Genomic DNA, 20,020 nt, shown 5'->3' with positions numbered 1-20,020 from the left:
ACCTCGGTGCACATGGTGAGGCGCACGGGATCCGATCCGCACAGGATCCCCACCACCACACACACGTGCAGACAAAAGAGATCACCCCGGACCATCGGATCGACGATCAATGGCCCGGATTCAAAGTGCCGAAGGGATATTTGCTTCTTCTAATCTTGATCGTCGCTTGCGAATCCAACGACCTGAGGGCTTTCTTCCCCACACACTTGGCACTCGACCCTGACAGCACACAGTACTGGCACGGCGGTGGCCATGGCCGGGCCCGCCCACAACTCCCAAGCACCGATCTGTAGAGGAACCGCATGTGAACCAGAGGGGAAGACTTACCCTCGAGTGAAGATGGCATGGAGACCCGGCCACAGCGCATAGTGGCATCACGGCGGAGGCATGATACCGCGAGCAATTCCCCGTAATCCGATCTTCAGCACGCCCATGGACTGCTTCGACCACCATCCACGAGCCCCGTACTTCTTCCTGGATGTATCACCAAAGCCAGACCGGCGGCGGTTTATGGCTTGCCAACGATGACTCCGTGGCCCACCACTGTCTGTCTCACCGCTCGGCGCACACACAGATCTCCAGGTACGGTGGCCGCGAGCAGCAGACATGGGCGTGGGAATAGAAGGGCTAGGGCGCTAGGGTCCCAACGCGGGCGCACATGGCGGCCGAGAGCTCCTGGCGGCCGACCTGTGATAGATTGCTTTGGTGCCTGGCGGGATGGACGCCTTCGCAGGTTCCGCGCCACCAACACCATCGACCGCATGCTATTTTTTCGGTTCAACCCCAGCGAAATCCGCGTGTTTTCGTCGTGGTATGGCTCTGGGTCGAGGGAAGGTCGCGGCAAGCAATATTTATGGCCGGGGCGGAGGGGCAATCGGAGGATCCAAACCACCCACCGAAGTCGCTGTCTCTGTTAGCTTCGGTGTTCGTTTTGACGGGGAAGAAGACCAGTCCGGCAAAAGGGCCCACATGTCATCAACACAGGATTTGGGAGGGGTGGCGCAGCCATTGTTAGGTGGGACCCGGTCGACAACGACGCATGGGGTTGGGCTGAGTGGCGCTGTGGAAGTGGGTCGGTCGGTAAGGATTCAGCCCACGACGTGGGGAGAGGTCCTTCCATTTTTTTTCTTTTTTTCTTCTATTTTCTTATTTATTTTCCAATTTCTAAATTTCAGATTCAATTCAAATTCAAACAGAAGAATTCAGCAGGAATGCAGATCCATACTTTTATTTATTTATTTTACTATATCTATAAAAATGATTTTGAATTCACCAATTATGCTCACATAAGGTGTATTAAGACACTAATTTCTAATCTTTATTATTTATTTTTTCCCATTTACCTCTATTTCATTTTCAAGCTTGTTTCACGAACTTGGATACAAATGCAATAATACAAGAATGAGATGAATATTTCTGTATTTATTTATTTGTTGTTTGACCCTTATAATTCCTATTAATTGATTATGCACAAAGAAAGAAAACCTAACAAATCTCCAAAGGTTCCACAATTCCAAAACACTTTTATATCAATACATGCATTTATTTTTTTTTATTTTTTTTTATTACACCAATTTTAGGGCTTTACAACTGGTGAACGATGCAGGACGTTCAGATCATTGTTAGTACCAGGCATTCCGAAAAAGGCATGTCAAATCCAGAGGTCATACCCAGCGACTACCTCTAGTATCATTGTTGGCCTCAAATTGCGCCCACAAAACTGTCCCCGCCATGCAGTAGGACAGTTGCGCCATTCCCGATGCATACAATCGATGGATCCTAGCATTCCCGGAAACCCCCTTTCGGCGTTTACACTTAGTATGCGAGCAATGTCTTCGTGGTTAGGGATACGAAGGTATCGTTCGCTAAAGGAAGAGATGATTGCGCGACAGAAACGGATAAGACAGTCCCTAGCCGTAGTCTGTCCAATCTGTATGTACTCATCGACCGCATCGGTTGGTAACCCGTACGCAAGGATACGCAAAGCAGCACATACTTTTTGCAATGGACCGAGCCAAGCTAAACCTGTTGCATCACATCGAATAGTGAAATAATCGTCTTCTTGCTGAACGGCACGAAGGATACGTAGGAACAAAGGACGATGCATCCGAAACCTAAAACCCAAAACAAAGCAAAAAATAAGAAAACGAACCTCGAAATCAAAATAAAAGTATTACTTAGGAAATGTACCTTCGACGAAAAACATGTGGTGGATACACTGGATTAGGTCCAAAGTAGTGGTGCTTGATGAGATTTTCTCCAGCAGCGTGGTCCCTTTGGATAACTCGGCGAGGCAATGAAGAGCGCCTACGCCGCGTGCTCGTGGCTCCTACTCCAAGGTGGTCAACATGTTGACAAACCAAGAAGTTATCGATCTCATCGTCAGAATCATTGGATGACGAAGACAACACTAGGCTTTTGAATGAGTCCATGACAAGCTGAACTAAGAGTACGTACTACGTACTTTTGATGGAATGGCGGATGGTACAGAAGAGATGAGTGTCTAGATGAGTGGAGCATGCCCGCAGGGGGACCTTATTTATAGATGCCTTCAGTGTGTCAAGGAAGGCAGGAGGTCGTGGCTTGCCGTAGAAGCCAGTCGTGTGGTGCAAGCCACTCGTGTCGTGTACTAGAAGAATGTGAATCTCTAATTTTTAAAATACATAAAATTCCAACGTATTAATACTAATTATGAAGTTTGCTAATTAATTGTGGACCAAGTTACGGTTGTGTACTGTTCATAGAACAAATAAAAAAATTAATATTGGATGATAGTTGAGTTAGTTGATGATGAAAGTATATAATATTGGTGTGGTGGGATATAGTGGTTTGATATAGGGGAAATCGCTGTAGAGCGTGGAGATATAGGGGGAGAGAGAACGCCGACGTGGCACGTGAGTGCAATATAAGAGGAGAAATTTAGAGGAAACCGTTGAAGTCAGTCTAAATACACTAACGTGAATACACACCGTATTTATACGGCCGCTAAACCAAACAGGCTCTCGCATCACCCCTGGTCGATTGGGCTGAATTACGGTGAGGTGACGGTCCCCAACGATCAACACGTAGCTCGAGCTGGTAGGATACGTAGGGCGGCGGCATTCTGGCCGATGTGGGCGGTGGCGGGAGATACCGCGACCGCGAGCGATGGGCGCGGCCCTGTGCATCTGTGCCACCCTGCCACCCATCATCCGATTTGGCGCCGGAAAGGCATATTGCTGGCAGCGGGGGCACGCCACCCCCCGGCGTCTGCCGAGCCGGCAACCTCGCGATGTGTGCCGTGCGTAGGCTACACGTACACTACACGTACACTGGCCTTTGCCCCCCTTGTCCCCGAGGCCCGAGTGCAGTCTGCAGTGCTCCCCGCGCTACAGTAGCCTGCAGGGGCACGGCCGCACGGGCTAGGGTGTACGTAGGCCTGCGGCACCTACGGGTCGATGCGACAACACATCGCCTGGACGCCTGGGGATCCTGAACGAGGTTCGCTGGTGCTTACGCCAGTGCCGCATGCATGGAGGATGCGAGCCTGCGAGCGAGGTGACATGCTCACATGCACCACACCATTCCTCCCGCTACGCATTTATTCACTGCTCACGCGAATACTACGCCCCCAATATTTAGTGGATACCGAGGCTCAAAATACGAGCTGTGTGATAGTTTTACTAGTACGAAGTATATCTATCTACGCATTTTTTTCCCCTGCTACGCGTGCTGTGTTCGTTTCCCGTGTCATTTTTATGAATTTTGCCACTAAACCTTATGAGTTCCATGACACTACGTACGGGTAACAAGTAGCAGGTTCCTAGCTACTTCCCTGACATTAAGCATGTGTGTGTTGCTGTCGAAGTTGTTCACTCAAGCGCCATGCATATCCCTGTTTGAGCCCAGGCTAGGCTTCAAACCAAAGCCACAAAATTCAACAAACAATAATAGAACAGCAACGCTGTTGCATCAACTAATAACCATCATGTTCCGTGCAGAACTACAGGCTCTTCACTACTCAGCCTAAAACACTACAATCTCTCCCCTCACCAAGACTTAGTGATGCACCGAATATACTTGTCCTTGTCCATGTCGTCCCTCCACTGTTCAATCGCAGTAGCAAGGAGTAAACAGCCAATATCCCTGATCACTCTGACACCTGAGAATAAGTTGTCATTTCTCCGATTATTCACGAGACTCAACCAGCACGTATACAGGTTTTCCATTCAACTTGTACAAATCCTGCAGGGAAGTTACGTAATTTAAATCATTTTTTCCCAAATCAACCAGTTTGAAATTTGGATAAAAGTGAAAACGAATGCTTCTTTGCTGCTGCGACCGGCCGGTTACTGAAACGGACACAAGAAGCAAAACTAGGAGGACTACGTCTGTCTCAGCTTTGTTTATCCTGGGACCTATACTACACAGTATCTTGTCACTCCTGAGACCATGGTACAACACAGCAGACCCGTGCTAAATTAAAACAAAGTAATAGTATATATGATGACCAAAATAAGCAGACTGGCACATGTACGTAGTGGTGTACCTTCTATAGTTTTAATTATTTAGGCAATAACAAACGACGCCGACCGGAATCTCATGTATAGTCATCATGTCTACGGATGCCCAGCTGGTACAGATATATTGATGAGTGATCTTATGTATCGGCAAGAGAGCAGACATGTTCATGTTGTTAGTACTCTATATAACAAAGCAAGCTGTTCCTCGCCGTTGTTCATAATCAAATCATGGGCTACATGATATATATAGTAATATAATAGCCTTCGGATCCACATAGATTTTAAGACCCCATGATTCTAGAGGATTCTAAGACACAGACACAGAATCCACGAAACAACATATATAGATTGTTTTTTATATCTGAAACCCAGATTTTACAATCTCATCCGAGCATGTCTAGTACAGGCTAGTACAGCATATGGAACCTAACGTTATCATAATACGTAATACAGGCTAGTACAGTAGTATATGGCAGTATGTCAGCTAGATTTTAATAATAAACAGCTGGTTTTGCATATCAGTAGTTCAGATTAGTTGTGAATCCAGCAACGCGGTACCTTGAATTTCGGGAGCCCAATGACACACGCGCACTCGACCACATCGGCTCCAGCACGTTCTGGAAAGCAATTTGTAGTAGTAATTAGCTCAAACATAAAAAAGGGCTAATACTCACTATTACTTTACAGTAGTATCATTGTCCACATTTCTCAGGCCAACTAACTACTACGTTTAACTGAGAAGGGGGGAAAAAAATGCTACTATGTGCTGGCACATGCAGTTCCAACGCAAGCAGCAGTACTGGATACTACTTCGTTTGAATTTGAATGCATAGTAGTAGTAGAGTTGAAACCGAGCCGCTCACGTACCTAGAAGCCTGATCGCAGCACAGAGTGTCCCTCCGGTCGCAACCAGGTCGTCGATGACCAGCACCCGCTCGCCGGATCGCTCGATGGCCCCGACACGCATCTCCAGGCAATCAGTCCCGTACTCGAGAACGTACTTCTCGGAGATCACCTCACCTTCCAATAATAATAATAATAATTGTTTCCGAGAGCCGGTGTCAGCACATGATTCTACAACATTGTGGACAGAAGTGGGGAATGAATGAATGATCGGTCTCGTATAAACCGTCTGTTGCATTTTTCTTTTAATATCCCATTCACGGGACTGCAACTGCATGCAGGCCAGACAAACAACTCTGGCGGTGTCAGAGATTATGGGCTAAGCAAGAACCCTCCTCGCTAAACATATACTTGATCAGGGTGTCGCCACAGGCTGGGCACTAGATCGACAAAAGCAACAGCTGGGTACAGTGCAGAGTGTGGAGATGGGTTAAGAAGAAGAAGAAAAACAGAACATGCATGGTCATGGAATCTCTCACCTGGGAGCTTCCTTGGCTTGCGCAGAGGTATGAACTTAGCGCCAATAGCCAGCGCGATCGCCGGGCCGAACACGAAGCCCCTGGCCTCAATCCCTGGACAGGAATGTCCAAGTGAACCCAACAATTTATCAGAGCCAGCGCAAATCGCTCGATTTGTACGTCCCGCTTGTAAAGAAAAATAAAAAAAATGGAAATTCGGGAACACGGCCCGCGGAACGGAAGCGGACAGAGGATCCAGCGAGCCGCAGAGCAAAATCTCGGAAACAGTTACAGCGACAGCGACAGCGGAGCCGCGTGACATCAGGGCGCGCCACCCGCGGAAACCGACGACGGGTGTGTACCGCCGGCGTCCCCGGACCGCCCGATCCCGTGCGCCGGCCGCACGCAACCGTCCGATCACGCGGTCCCAAGGGGGGCCACGTACCGGACGAGGCGGAAAAGCCTGGAAAGTCGCGTCGGCCCAGGTCAGTCATGTGCCAACGGACCCGGGGCAGGTGCGGGCGCGCGCGACGACAAAAGCCCGGGGGAGCAAAAGGACCAGGGTGATCTCAGAGATTTTACGGAATCTCAGAACTCTGCCCACAGCTCAGCTAGTCAGCTCCCCCCGCGGCTGCACGCGCACGGCCGGGACGACAGCGACGTGCCGCTCCAGTCACCGCAAGGCTGCCTACTCGGCACTCGGCAGTCGGCACTCGGCAGAGAGAGGTGGGCGGGACGATACTAGGGGAGGTGTCCGTCGGGTTCTGCTGCTTACCGGCGACGGCGTCGATGCCCATCCCGCGGTACCGCTCGACGAACAGGTCGACGGCGTCCTTGAACACCCTGGGGCGCAGCAGCAGCGTGGTGATGTCGTTGAACATGATGCCTGACCGCAAGCCCCCCAACGGCGCACGCATGATGCATGCACACACACACATACACAAGAGCGCGCGAAGCAGAAAAAAAAAAGAACGGTCAGCGTTACTGGCAAGCGGCGGCGTGATCAATCGGAGAGCAGCGCGTGGATGGAGATTGGAGAGGAATGAAAGAATGAACACGAGGAGGCCAAGGGCAAGGGCATGCACGCACCTTGCTTGGGGAAGTGCGGCACGACGCGGATGGCGTCGGAAATGCCCTGCAGCCGGGGGTCGGCCGCGGCGGCGGGGGCTGCAGCCGGCTCGCGGCCGACCTCCTTGCCCACCGGCTTGGCGTTGGTGCCGGCCTCCGTCAGGCTGACGGCGTCGCAGCTGGCCTCCTCGCCCATCAATTAATTCCTCTTTCTCTCTCTCCCACGCTCGGCTGGCTCGCTTGCTCGGTCCAAAACAAGCTTCCTCCTACGCCTTTGTTGTTGCTTGCTAGACTGGTGACTGGTGAGTGGTGAGCGAGCTAGTATTGAAGCAAGTGCCGGGGCTCCCTCGTTGCGCGCTGTTTATAAAGAGGAGGGCAGGAGAGCAGTGATGGTACGGCACGGCAGCCCACACCACGCATATATAGAGCCTACTAGTAAGACACTATACGTGCATAGGCACACCATCTCTCTCTCTCAGTGTGTCTCAATGTGTGACACTATACTTGCACAGTCGTAGACACAGTACGTGACAATGTGAGTGAGTGATGGTGGGTATTCCTCTTCCTCTTTTGGTGAAAAGCTTCGCGCCCTAGACTAGACCCAGTATTTTGACGGGCAGCGCCTAGCCGTTTTCAGAGAGGAAAGGGAAAGAAAACGGGGTGCGTTAGACTGCTTTCAACGGTTCCCATCGACCTCCCTCTCCCCCTCCCCTACCCCTTAGCCGTTTAGGGCCTATTAGCTTAGGCCCTCCTCGGCCGGGATCACGGCCTAATCCCATGGAATACCACCTCCTGGAAACAATCCTGGTCCAAAAAAGAAAGGCGCTCGGTTAAGTCCCTTTTGTCCCCCGTCCTAGAACTGTGCCCGGTCGAGTTCATGATTTTTTTATTGCCCCTGGTCTAGAACAGCGCCCGGTCTCTTAGGGGTGGAACGGCACCCGCGCGACATAAGTCGTAAAGAGTAGGCGGCAACGACGGTGTATAGGTGCGACATTAACCGAATAAACTTTTTGAGGCAGGGATTAAACATAGAGGGATTAAACCCCCAAGAGGATTAAGTGAAAGGGAGGGATCCACTTAATCCCTCCATGAATTAGATCCACTTGGGGATTCAATCCCTTGTAAACGAACATGCCCTTAGGGGGTTCAAATCCCTACGACGGTGCCCCCTTTGAACTCCTCTACACGCTACAATTTAAGTGGAGGCTACAGGAAACAAACAGATGTGGGGGTGCGACAGTGAGCCCTCTGCCCTCGGTTTACGTGTGCGGCAGTGTTTTTTAGTTGGGAAAAATGATAATAGATGGTGAATATGTATGAAAAATGATATTTTATGATTATAGTGGGGTATAGGGGAATGATTTAGGGGGAACCGCTGTACAGGGTGGAGATATAGGGGAAGAGAGATAGCTGACGTGGCGGGAAAGTGAGGTATAGGGAGAGAAATTTAGAGGAGATGATTGAAGACATACTTAGTCGTCAAGAGCCATGCAGTAGGCGCTGCCGCTGCTCCACGCACCTCCACTTGGGCTGGCCTAGCCAGTAGCTACCGGACCGCACCGGATTTCGCTTGTGGGTAGTACCCCGCCACCGCGCCCCGTCGGAACTCGCAGCGGCAGGGCCGGGTGGAGTGGGAGATCAGCCTACCTGCTGCCGCTGGCCGCTGCCTACATGAGTTGCAGAAAAAATACCATTTTGTTCAGTACCGTATTCCGTTTTTATCCGGACTATTTTTATATTTATGAGAAAAAATGGAAACCGGAGACAAACGGGATGATATATTACGGGAACGGGAACGAAACGGTTCAGTGTTTTTTCATACGTACTTCTGAAATCCGTTCTTTTACCGGGATATTCCCGTTTTCTCTGTTTCTAGAATCCCGTTTTAGGGTTCTTTGATGATCGGACAACACATTGAAAAGTGTAGTACATCCCTATAGTAACGGCATCTAAAAAGGCAGCATGGAAATCTATTGCAACAATCCATTGTCTAAAAGACTACACCCCCATAGTTCAAAGTAACCCATGTTAGTGTGCCTGCATGATAAATATATATTTCTTTACTCTCTAGCAACATCAAAGTATGCGATACAATCTCACAAAAACAAATGATACAAAACATGAAAAATAAAGCCTAATGTTATATGATGATGCTTGTTGCTGCCACCACCAAGTAACAATTTTGTGTTCTATGTTCTAGTCCTCATCCTCATCTATTAAAGCCGCATGTGGTTCAACTATATTTTGCTTGAAATAATCAACCTCTAAATCATCGGCGACCTAAAACAAGAATTCATCCTCCTCCCCTCTCTACCTTTGCATGTAGTAGTTTACTTCCAGTAGATCAATGAGATCATAAAGTCTAGCATTCTCATCCTCATCTCCCCACCCTTACCTTCCTCCACAATCTAAAATAACATTATGTGACCAAATTTGTTTTTCTACTTCTCTGCCTTCTTTTTAAAACTTGTCCTATGCTATCTTAGTGACATGGTCACCGTGTCCTGGTTTTCTTACATGGACGCATACAAAAAAGTTAGCCATGGTAACTAAAAGAAGGTAATAAAAACATACAGTGTCAATGCACTCACTAGTAAATTTACGCAAGCCAGAAACAAGCTCTGTCATGATCTGTATTGGAACTTTTCCATCCTCCTTTATCCTCTCCTCTCGGTTTCGCTTGGTAGCAACCTTTTTCCTCCCAAGTGAACCATTCGAGGGTACCTGGATGTATTGGGTGATTTAGATCCCTTTTTTGGTATCACAATGTTGCTCCTTTCAATACTTAAGGTAGTTATTGAGGAGCTCAGATTCACATCTAAACTTCTGGCCAAATGAACCTTCTATCTTATTGTATCCCTAACTTCCACTGTATCCACACATGATTATTATTTATATTTGCTAGTACTCTATTGAAAGGAATTAGTTAATTATGAAAAAAATCAAAAGTAAAGAGTAAAAGATGTAACCAACCTCATCATAATAACCCCATGTATTCGCACTAGTAATCTATTCCAAGCTTTGATGCCACATTGCACAATATAGGTGGGGCTCTGAGATGTTTTCTTCTCTTTCTCTCTCTCTATTTTATTTTTGGTTCATGATGATAATACTTAGACCATAGATCCACTCACTAAAATGACATTTTCAGTATCGGTGCCACACACAATGTTACATATGTATATGTACATACAAATATTGTTTTAAGAGAAAAATAAAACTCTTAACTTGTTCCTGTTACTACACTCAAACTCAAGATTATCTTTGGGTGCAACCTTAGCTAGATCTCGGCAATCATAGATGGTTGCCGAGTCATTTTGATGCGGCTTTGTTCTTCTCATCGCCCATCATTGGTTGATGGTTTGGGAGGTATAACCCACTACTTGAGGAACTCATGTTTCTTACACTGTCTTTGTTCACACATGATGTATCTTGGGTCCAACTTGTTCGGCCCATCGATCCACTGAAAGAAGTAATAACTCTCCTTGTCCTAAAAGAGTTGATGCCAAAACATTATCAGTTATTTCATAGAAAATATGAAGAAATACACAACAAACCATTATTTACAAAACAATCGCCATATATGTAGAAGGCATATGTGGTAGTATTCCGATGTCTTGATTAAAACAACATAGTCATATTTAGGTACCGGTAGTTTAGGATGAATAAGTGCATCCTTACAAGGCACATCTAGGTATAAAGCTTTAGGACAACCCTGTCTTCATCACTTTGGTCATACACCATTCATTTATTAAAACATAGGGTACCATGTACCAATCAAATATATGAACTACATCTGCGTTAAAAATCTAATATACTCTTATAACCTAAACTAACTTAATATAAACTAATATAAATAACTAAACATAAACTATATATTAAAGTTAATCATATAAAGTGAATTAACTAAACTTGCTAACTCCGTATTAACTGCAAAATTTAGCATTCATGCTAACTAAACGTAGATCATATACAACTACATTTACACATACAAATCGAGAACATAGCCTAAATACATATTTATAAACATATTCGGTGTAGAAAAACTCACTACCATTCTAGTTATAATTGGATTTTTGAGCGAAACCTTAGTCACCTAGGGTATTCTTCAAACCAACATTAAAACATGCAAATGAGTGATGAAATACCAATTACCAAATCGAGAGATTTTAGATAGTGAAGTGTGGAAACTGTATGAGCTTCTTAGGCTATTCCTAATCCAAAATATCATACTCCAATATCCAAGAATGCTACATAGGATAAAAAGTATGATACTAATACAAAATACATCCTCCACAAGGTATAGTATCATACTTAGTATACTCCCTCAGTTCCCTATCTTAAAGTCACGAAGTTATATCCTAAGTCATTTCTTTCAACTTTGATCGGTAATAAAAATATTCATAAATATTTACTAAATAAAAATAGAACTATTAAATTTATAAATAATTTTTGCAATTTAAAAATAAATATTTTTATAGATATTGTTGGCTAAAGTTTCAAAATATTGACTCAGGACAAACCTTCGTGACCTTAAAATAAGGAATGGAGGGAGTATGTTTTAATTATTTAATTGGTGTGATGTTTTGTCTATGAGAATAAACCTAAGCATTATTTTTTGTGCCATAAACTAAGATATCGTGCTAAAGCAGTATCTTATTTAAGATACAACTTTTTTCTTCATCCTATTAAATACCTCGCCATATCATAAAAAAATCCTATGTGGTATCTCATTAATGTGTATGATACTGTCTATTGAGAATAACCTTATGGCATAGGAAGAAGGGAGTGAAAGGAAAGAGCTATTGTGTATGGCTATGTAACCCTCCTGCTATGCACAACTTTGTAACCCTCGTGTCGCTGAAGTCGATGGCACGACAAAACTATTCGCTGACCTATTATGGTGATAGATTCATCATGCTAGCTAGTTGACCTATTGTGGTGACAAGTTCATCATGCTAGCTAGTTCGTCGTCATATCAGTTCAATTTGATCGCTCTAGAAAGATCGACGTAGCCAAGAATGTCATTTTTTAAAAATAAAAAATTATAGATGTGTTATTTTTAAAAAAGTTTGAAAAATAAAAAACGTCATGATGTTGCAGCTGGTAGTAGCATGTGTGGTTTTCTGGCACTCAACTGGTACCACGAAGCCACCACACTGCACCTATGTATATGGCTACAACCACAGTGCCACCACCCACCACTCTTGTAGTCTTGTTTGAGCAACTCCAATAGTTCTTTAAAAGACTCTCTAAATTAATAATTTATGTAGCTAAACTAAAAACTTCTCTTCAACAGCTCTCTAAATAAACTTCCAAAATTTAGCTACTTCTCATCTAACCTCATTTTCTCTCTACATTTATCAACCATTTACCAACTCCCTACATAAAACCTAACGGTAATTTTTATATTTGGTGCATTTTTCTACTTTGTAGTAATAAAGATATATTAACAGAGACCATGCGCCGGATGTCGGCGACGTACAATTGCGGCAGGTCAGCTAGAGATTAAACAATTGCCAATGCAATAGCCACACGTGCACATGTCAAAAAATAAACGAATAAACAATTGCGGCAGCAAATCAACAGGCCAACACGACTCACCAAGTTGAATATGTCATCGCTGATGGTCCCACTTAAACTGGTGACATGTTAAAGTTTAACATTTTTAGAAAGTAATATATAGATAACTATTGGAGGAGATGAGTTTTTTGTTTCCTATATTATTTGAGGACTTGCTAAATCTAGGATTTAGGTAGTATAATTATACATAACTATTGGAGTTGCTCTTAGGTTGTATCCAGCAGATCGTGTATATGGTTATGTAAGAGCATTTACAATCCTGAGCCTGTGGAACGATTTTCTAAATACAAGAGACAGCTAAGAGGCAACGTGATACAACCCTTAGTCCTTTGATAATAAATGCAATCAAGACACAACATGTATAGAGAGTCACACTAGTACAAATAAGCTCAAAGCCTGCGGCACGTTCAACTTTTCACTGGCGGTTTCCGTTATCAAACGTCAGTGAAAGAAACAGGTGGGCCCGGCTTTAAAAACCGCCAGTGGAAACCTATTTCCACTGGCGGTTATCTTAACACAACCGCCAGTGGAAATAGGATGTTTCCACTGGCGGTTGTGTAACACAAACCGCCAGTGAAAATTGATTTCCACTGGCGGTTATCTTAACTTAACCGCCAGTGGAAACATCCTATTTCCACTGGCGGTTTTTAAAGACAACCGCCAGTGGAAATCAATTTTCACTGGCGGTTTTTAAAGACAACCGCCAGTGAAGTGTCTGTTATAAATACCCCTCTTCTTCCCCCGACAGTGAACTGTATGCTCGCAGCCAACTTCCATTGGAGGCGATTTTGGAGGTCCAGAATTCACAAAATACATGGGGAGAGGTTTTGATCTTCATTTTTTGGAAGAAGATTGCTAAGAAAGGTTGGTTTATGTTGCTAATGTCAATTTTTATTCATTTTTGCTCAATTTTAGCCACATTTTGGATCTAGGGTTTCACCATTGGAGAGAGAGTGTATCCTCTCTCAATTTTAGCCACATTTTAGCCACATTTTTGCTCTATTCGCTCAAATAAAGTTGTTTAATATGGTTAGATTTTGTCTATCCTCTCTCCTTTTTCATGTTTAGTTCTCAAATCAGTTTATCCATGACATATTAAGTTGTTTAATGAATGGTTCATGTGTTGTGTGGAGAGAGAAGAAGATAGGTTTGGTAATTAAGATTGTTTTTATTAGTTGCTATGAAAGTTGGTTTAATTATGTTTTAATTGCCAATTATTGTTCATCTTTGCTCAATTTTGGAACTAGGCCTTCACCATGTGTTAGAGAGAAGAGTATGGCTAGGAAAGTTTAGTTTTATGTTCCTCTTGCCAATTTTTGTATATAGGGTTTCACCCCTTCATCCTTCCCGACAAGAACTATAGCTCGCAGCCCAACTTCCATTAGAGGGCTAGATTTCACAAAATACAGGGGGGGTTATCTTTATTTTTTGGAAGAAGGTTGCTAAGAAAGGTTGGTTCTTGTGTGTTTATGTTACTTTTTTACAGGTGGTGATGGAGAGGACATCCTGGATGTATAACTTATCAAGGCTAGATCCATCATACATATCCGAGGTCCATAGGTTTATTGATGTCGCTACGAACCATGCTTGGAGAACAAAGACAAAACACATATATTGTCCATGCATGGACTGCAAAAATGCTGCTGTATTTAATGACACAGAACAAATCATATCTCATCTGGTATGCCGAGGATTTATGAAGGATTACACAATTTGGACAAAGCATGGAGAGGGTAGCTCTTCGCCTTATACGACTGGAAACCCTGAGAACATCGACGACAGATTTCAGTTCGTTCACGAGACACACCAACCTCTTCCACAGAGCGAACATGTAGTGCAAAATGTTACTGATCATGGTTACGCTGGAGGAAATGAACATGATAGACCTCATGTTCTGCCAAGTGTTATGGATGAGGAAGATGCAGAGTTGCTAGAGGCAATGTTGCATCGTCATACAGATCAATCGATGTTCTTAATGAAAGGTATGGAGTCCCTGAAGAAGGCAGCAGAAGAGCCTTTGTACGACGAGTCTAAGGGTTGTACCAAAGAGTTCACGATGCTCCGGTCTGTGCTAAAGCTGTTGATGTTAAAAGCTAAATATGGTGTGTCTGATGCTGGCTTCGATGCGTTCTTGAGTATTATCGCAGACATGCTTCCAAAGGAGAACAATGTGCCTGCTAACACGTACTATGCAAAGAAACTAATCAGTCCGCTCACTATGGGCGTGGAGAAGATCCACGCGTGTAGAAATCACTGTATCCTTTATCGAGGTGATGATTATAAAGACTTGGAGAGCTGCCCAAAGTGCGGTGCAAGTAGGTACAAGACGAATAAATACTATCGAGAGGACGAAGAGTGTGTTGCATCCGTGTCTAAAGGGAAGAAGCGAAAGAAAGCCCAAAAAAAGACTTCAAAATCCACGAGCAAAGAAAAAGAAGTAGACTATTATGCGCTCAAAAAGATTCCTGCTTTGGTGATGTGGTACCTCCCCGTCGTCGATCGATTGAGGTGTTTGTTCGCTAATCCTAAGGATGCCAGACTTATGAGCTGGCATGCTTCTGATGAGCACAAAAACGATGGGAAGCTTCGACATCCAGCCGATGGGAAGCAGTGGCAAGATTTCAATGACAACCACCGAGACTTTGCCGATGAACCGAGAAATGTTAGGTTCGCACTGAGTACTGATGGAATGAACCCATTTGCTGAGAGGAGCAGCAAGCATAGCACATGGCCGGTGATCCTCACCATATACAACCTTCCTCCATGGTTGATGCAGAAACGGAAGTACATTTTGCTAACCATCCTTATTTCTGGACCTACACAACCTGGAGTTGACATGGATGTATTTTTGGAGCCCTTAATGGAGGATATGAAAATATTGTGGGAAACAGGTGTTCAAATGTTGGATGAGTATCGTAAAGGTTCATTCACGCTGAGAGCAATTCTTTTTGTTACGATCAACGATTACCCTGCTCTCTTCACATTATCAGGCCAGTTTAAGGGAAAGGTTGGTTGCACAGTATGCATTGATGGAACTGCTTACGTATCCCTTGCTGCATCTAGGAAGATAGTTTACATGAGGCACAGACGCTTTTTATTGGAAGGACACAGGTACCGCATGCGAAATATGGATAAGTACTTCGACAATAATGGTGAACTACATTCTACTGCTCCATCGGGTAACAATAGAGGTCATAGAGTTTTTGAAATAGTCAGGAATATCAAGTTTGTTTTCGGGAAGAAGACAAAAAACGGAAAAACAAGGAAGGATGTCAAACCAGCTTCGGGGGCTATATTCAAGAAGAAGTCTATTTTCTTCGAGTACTTGCCTTACTGGAAAGAGTTAGATGTGCGGCATGCGATCGATGGTATGCACGTTCAGAAGAACGTGTTTGAAAGCATAATGGGCACCTTGCTAGACATAAAGGGCAAAACAAAAGAAGGGCTCAATTCACGCATGGACTTGGTAGATTTAGGCATAAAAAAGGAACTACATCCCGTTCTTCAAGAAAATGGGAAGTACCATCTCCCAGCAGCAAGCTACAATCTCAATGTAGATGAGAAACATGCGATGTGTGTTTGGCTCAAGAATTTGAAAGTCCCATCCGGATTCTGCTCTAGCATACGGAGTATTGTGTCAATGAAAGACCTGACAATCACCAACTACAACTCACATGATTGCCATGTCATGCTGACTACATTCCTACCTATTGCCATCAGGGCTATAAATCCTTTGTTTTTAAAGATGGCAATCACACGGTTGTGCTACTTTTTCAACAGGATTTCACAAAAGGTAATTGGCCGTGATGAGTTGGCATCTCTTCAGGAATTCGCAGTGGAGACAATATCACAGTTTGAGATGTGTTTCCCTCCATCGTTCTTTGATATTATGGTGCACCTTGTGGTGCACTTGGTGCCACAAATAGAGGCATTGGGTCCTATGTACTTGCATGAAATGTGGACGTATGAGCGTTTCATGTCAATACTGAATGGCTATGTATCAACCCGTGCTCGTCCCGAGGCATCCATGATAGAGGGGTACTGTACCGAAGAGGCCATTAAGTCCGGAGGTCCATTCTGCAATAGTATCCTAAAAGACCAGGTTGCAATAGGTCTGCCTCCGTCACGACACGAGGGTAGACTGTATGGAAGCGGGAGGATGGGACGAAAATCTTTCATCCCACCGGATTACGATATAGTACTTGAGGCACATCAGAGCATCCTACATCAGCTAACGATAATGGAGCCATTTATCCAACAACACATCAATGAGCTTCGCGAGCAAAATCCTGGGCATACGGATGATTGGGTAATGAAGCAACATAAGCAGCGGTTCAACACATGGCTAATGGTGAAGGACATTCCACGTGGAGAAACAATAGAAGAACAAACCATCAAGGGCTTGGCATCTGGACCATCACGCCAGGTCACAACATGGCAAACCTATGACATTAGTGGATTCACATTTTGTACCAAGTCCAAGGACAAAAAGAGCATGTCACAAAACAGTGGTGTTCGATGCGAGGCCATAGATGATGAAACTGGTGAGATTATTACATATTTTGGCTTTATTGAGGACATATGGGAACTAGACTATGGTACATTTCAGATCTCGGTTTTCCGATGTCAATGGGTTGAAGACAAACATGTCACGGTAGACAACTATGGGGTCAGAGTTCTTGATCTAAGTAAGGTAGGTTACAAAGATGACCCATGGATCCTTGCTAATCGTGCTGCACAGGTCTTCTATGCTGAACAGATCATTTCTAACAATGAGAAGAAAAGCACCGACAAACCGAAGCAGTAGTTTTTCCTGGAAAACAACAAGCTATAGGAGTTGATGGTGTATCTGATTTAGAGAATTTTAACCAGTTCAACGACATGTCTCTTTTCATAGACCATCCAACCAAGATAAGGAACGTTGAGCGAAGCATCCCACGCAATTCGTTGCCCTGGGTACGCCACGATGGACAAGGCAGAACAATAGCTTCCTAGATTATATACTTGTCATGTAATTGATTATTGTTAGGACTTGTCATGTAATTGATTATTGTTAGCGACAAACCGAAGCATGTAATTGTCTTCATTCAATTTTCGTGGCTACCATTTACAATTTTACATGACTTTCTATTGACTTTATAGAGAGAGAGGAGAGGGAGAGAGAGAGGAGAGAGAGGAGAGGGAGATGAGAGAGAGGATGGAGAGAGAGGAGAGAGAGAGGATGGAGAGAGAGGAGAGAGAGAGGGGATGGAGAGAGAGGATGGAGAGGGAGAGGGGAGAGAGAGTGGAGAGGAGATAGAGGATGGAGAGGGAGAGGGAAGAGAGAGTGGAGAGGAGAGAGAGGATGGAAAGAGAGGAGAGGATGGAGAGAGAGGAGAGAGAGAGGATGGAAAGAGAGGAGAGGATGGAGAGGGAGAGGGGAGAGAGAGGGGATGGAGAGAGAGGATGGAGAGGGAGAGGGGAGAGAGAGTGGAGAGGAGAGAGAGGATGGAGAGGGAGAGGGGAGAGAGAGTGGAGAGGAGAGAGAGGATGGAAAGAGAGGAGAGGATGGAGAGAGAGGAGAGAGAGAGGGGATGGAGAGAGAGGATGGAGAGGGAGAGGGGAGAGAGAGTGGAGAGGAGAGAGAGGATGGAGAGGGAGAGGGGAGAGAGAGTGGAGAGGAGAGAGAGGATGGAGAGGGAGAGGGGAGAGAGAGTGGAGAGGAAAGAGAGGAGAGGTAGAGGGAGAGAGAGGATGGAGAGAGAGGAGAGAGAGAGGGGATGGAGAGAGGTAAAAGTATACTAAACAATATATAAAAGTATACTTAATATAATATATAAAAAGTGAAGTAAAACAATATATAAAAAACTATGTTAAATAATAATAAAAAACAATTTCTACTGGCGGTTGTCATAGAGAACCGCCAGTAGAAATGGCTTCCACAGACTGTAGAAGCCATTTCTACTGGCGGTTCTCGTTGTCAACCGCCAGTAGAAATGGCTTCTACAGTCTGTGGAAGCCATTTCTACTGGCGGTTTTCGTTGTCAACCGCCAGTAGAAATGGCGCCTATATAAAGGGTGGCGCGCGGGAGCCGAAAAATTTACAAGTCCCTGGCGCCAGTTCACTTCAAGACGACACCGTCAGGCTGCTGGATTTCGACCCCGAGGGTTTCGCCGGCGATCGTCCCCGCGCCCGTCCCCACGCCGCCATTCCCGCCCCCGCACCGCCGTCTCCAGGTTTCTTTCTACTCTTTCCCCTAATCTGCCGTACCGCCACCGTCTACCGCGCCGGCAGCCGCCGCCGCCGCGTTTTAGTAAACCCTAGGGCACGCGCCGCCGCCGAGAGGGAGGAAGAGAGAGGAAGGAGAGGGAGAGGGAAGAGAGAGGAGGGAGAGGGAGAGGGAGGAGAGAGGAGGGCGCACGCGCCGCCGCCGCCGAGAGGGAGGAAGAGAGAGGAAGGAGAGGGAGAGGGAAGAGAGAGGAGGGAGAGGGAGAGAGATAGAGGGAGGGAGAGGAGGGTGAGAGAGAGAGAGGAGGGAGAGGAGAGAGATAGAGAGAGGGAGAGAGATAGAGGGAGAGGAGAGAGATAGATGGCTCATACAAATGTATTCAAATGTGTTCAAATGTATTCAAATGTAGAGAGAGGGAGAGAGATAGAGAGAGAGGGAGAGAGATAGAGGGCTCATACAAAAGAAGGGCTCATACAATACTTATTTTTATTCATATGTGTGTTATATGTGTTCAAATGTATGTGTTCAATATATATATGTGTTCATATGTGTTCAAATGTATGTGTTCAATATATATGTTTGTTCATATGTGTTCAAATGTATGTGTTCAATATATATATGTGTGTTCATCTGTGTTCAAATGTATGTTGAATATATACATTGTAATTTTATCCGTCACAACTCGATAATATACGTATCCGATCCGATCCGAATTCGATCTGAACTCGATAATTTCCGTACGACTCTCCCTCTCTACCTCTCTATACGTCCTATGCGACTCTCCCTCTCTCCCTCTCCTCGTCCTATACGACTCTCCCTCTCTCCCTCTCTATACGTAACTCGATAATATCCATACGATTCTCCCTCTCTCCCTCTTTATACGTCCTATGCGACTCTCTCCCCGTCCTACACGATACTATACGACTATACGATACTATATGGTTAGGGTTTAGGGTTAGGGTTAGGGTTAGGGTTATGGTTAAGGGTTAGGGTTAAGGGTTATAGTTAGGGTTAAGGGTTAGGGTTTAGGGTTAGGGTTAGGGTTAGGGTTAAGGGTTCGGGTTTTGGGTTAAGGGTTCGGGTTTTGGGTTAGGGTTAGGGTTAAGGGTTATAGTTAGGGTTAGGGTTAGGGTTTAGGGTTAAGGGTTCGGGTTTTGGGTTAAGGGTTCGGGTTTTGGGTTAGGGTTAGGGTTAAGGGTTTAGGGTTTAGGGTTAAGGGTTATAGTTAGGGTTAGGGTTTAGGGTTAGGGTTAGGGTTAGGGTTTAGGGTTAGGGTTAGGGTTAGGGTTAGGGTTCG

The 20,020-nt window shown here is 45.1% G+C and overlaps 1 protein-coding gene across 7 annotated transcripts; it reads right to left on the bottom strand.

The window, feature by feature from the left end:
* Window positions 1-3,915: 3,915 nt before the first annotated feature.
* Window positions 3,916-7,467, bottom strand: LOC100275070 (Adenine phosphoribosyltransferase 2). Of its 7 annotated transcripts, none has more exons than XR_564936.4 (7): window positions 6,953-7,467; window positions 6,639-6,749; window positions 5,885-5,977; window positions 5,370-5,576; window positions 5,061-5,119; window positions 4,529-4,612; window positions 3,916-4,224 (listed from the first exon to the last, which is right to left on the bottom strand). XR_564936.4 is itself a non-coding variant. In XM_008678680.4 (6 exons), the coding sequence occupies exons 1-6, from the start codon at window positions 7,125-7,127 to the stop codon at window positions 4,168-4,170; spliced, it is 702 nt and encodes a 233-aa protein (XP_008676902.1). In that variant the 5' UTR covers window positions 7,128-7,467; the 3' UTR covers window positions 3,916-4,167. The 7 variants fall into 7 exon arrangements, 4 of the variants coding, with proteins under 4 accessions (XP_008676902.1, XP_008676903.1, XP_008676904.1 ...); XR_564937.4 differs by having other exon boundaries at window positions 5,370-5,522; XR_564938.4 differs by lacking the exon at window positions 4,529-4,612 and having other exon boundaries at window positions 5,370-5,522; window positions 5,885-6,326; window positions 6,953-7,455.
* Window positions 7,468-20,020: the final 12,553 nt, after the last annotated feature.

Source organism: Zea mays, chromosome 4 (genome assembly GCF_902167145.1).
Source record: "Zea mays cultivar B73 chromosome 4, Zm-B73-REFERENCE-NAM-5.0, whole genome shotgun sequence".
Taxonomy (NCBI): Eukaryota; Viridiplantae; Streptophyta; class Magnoliopsida; order Poales; family Poaceae; genus Zea; species Zea mays.
Note: the sequence above shows the minus strand (reverse complement) of the source record. Positions and strands in the feature narration are given on the sequence as shown.

Excerpts from the sequence above, each read along its gene's own strand:
- LOC100275070 (XM_008678680.4), bottom strand. The coding sequence starts at position 7,127 with ATGGGCGAGGAGGCCAGCTGCGACGCCGTCAGCCTGACGGAGGCCGGC. Across the intron at positions 6,750-6,952 it reads GCCGCACTTCCCCAAGCAAG|GCATCATGTTCAACGACATC; the intron begins GTGCGTGCATGC and ends GCTTGCGGTCAG. Across the intron at positions 5,120-5,369 it reads TGCTGCGATCAGGCTTCTAG|AACGTGCTGGAGCCGATGTG; the intron begins GTACGTGAGCGG and ends ATTGCTTTCCAG.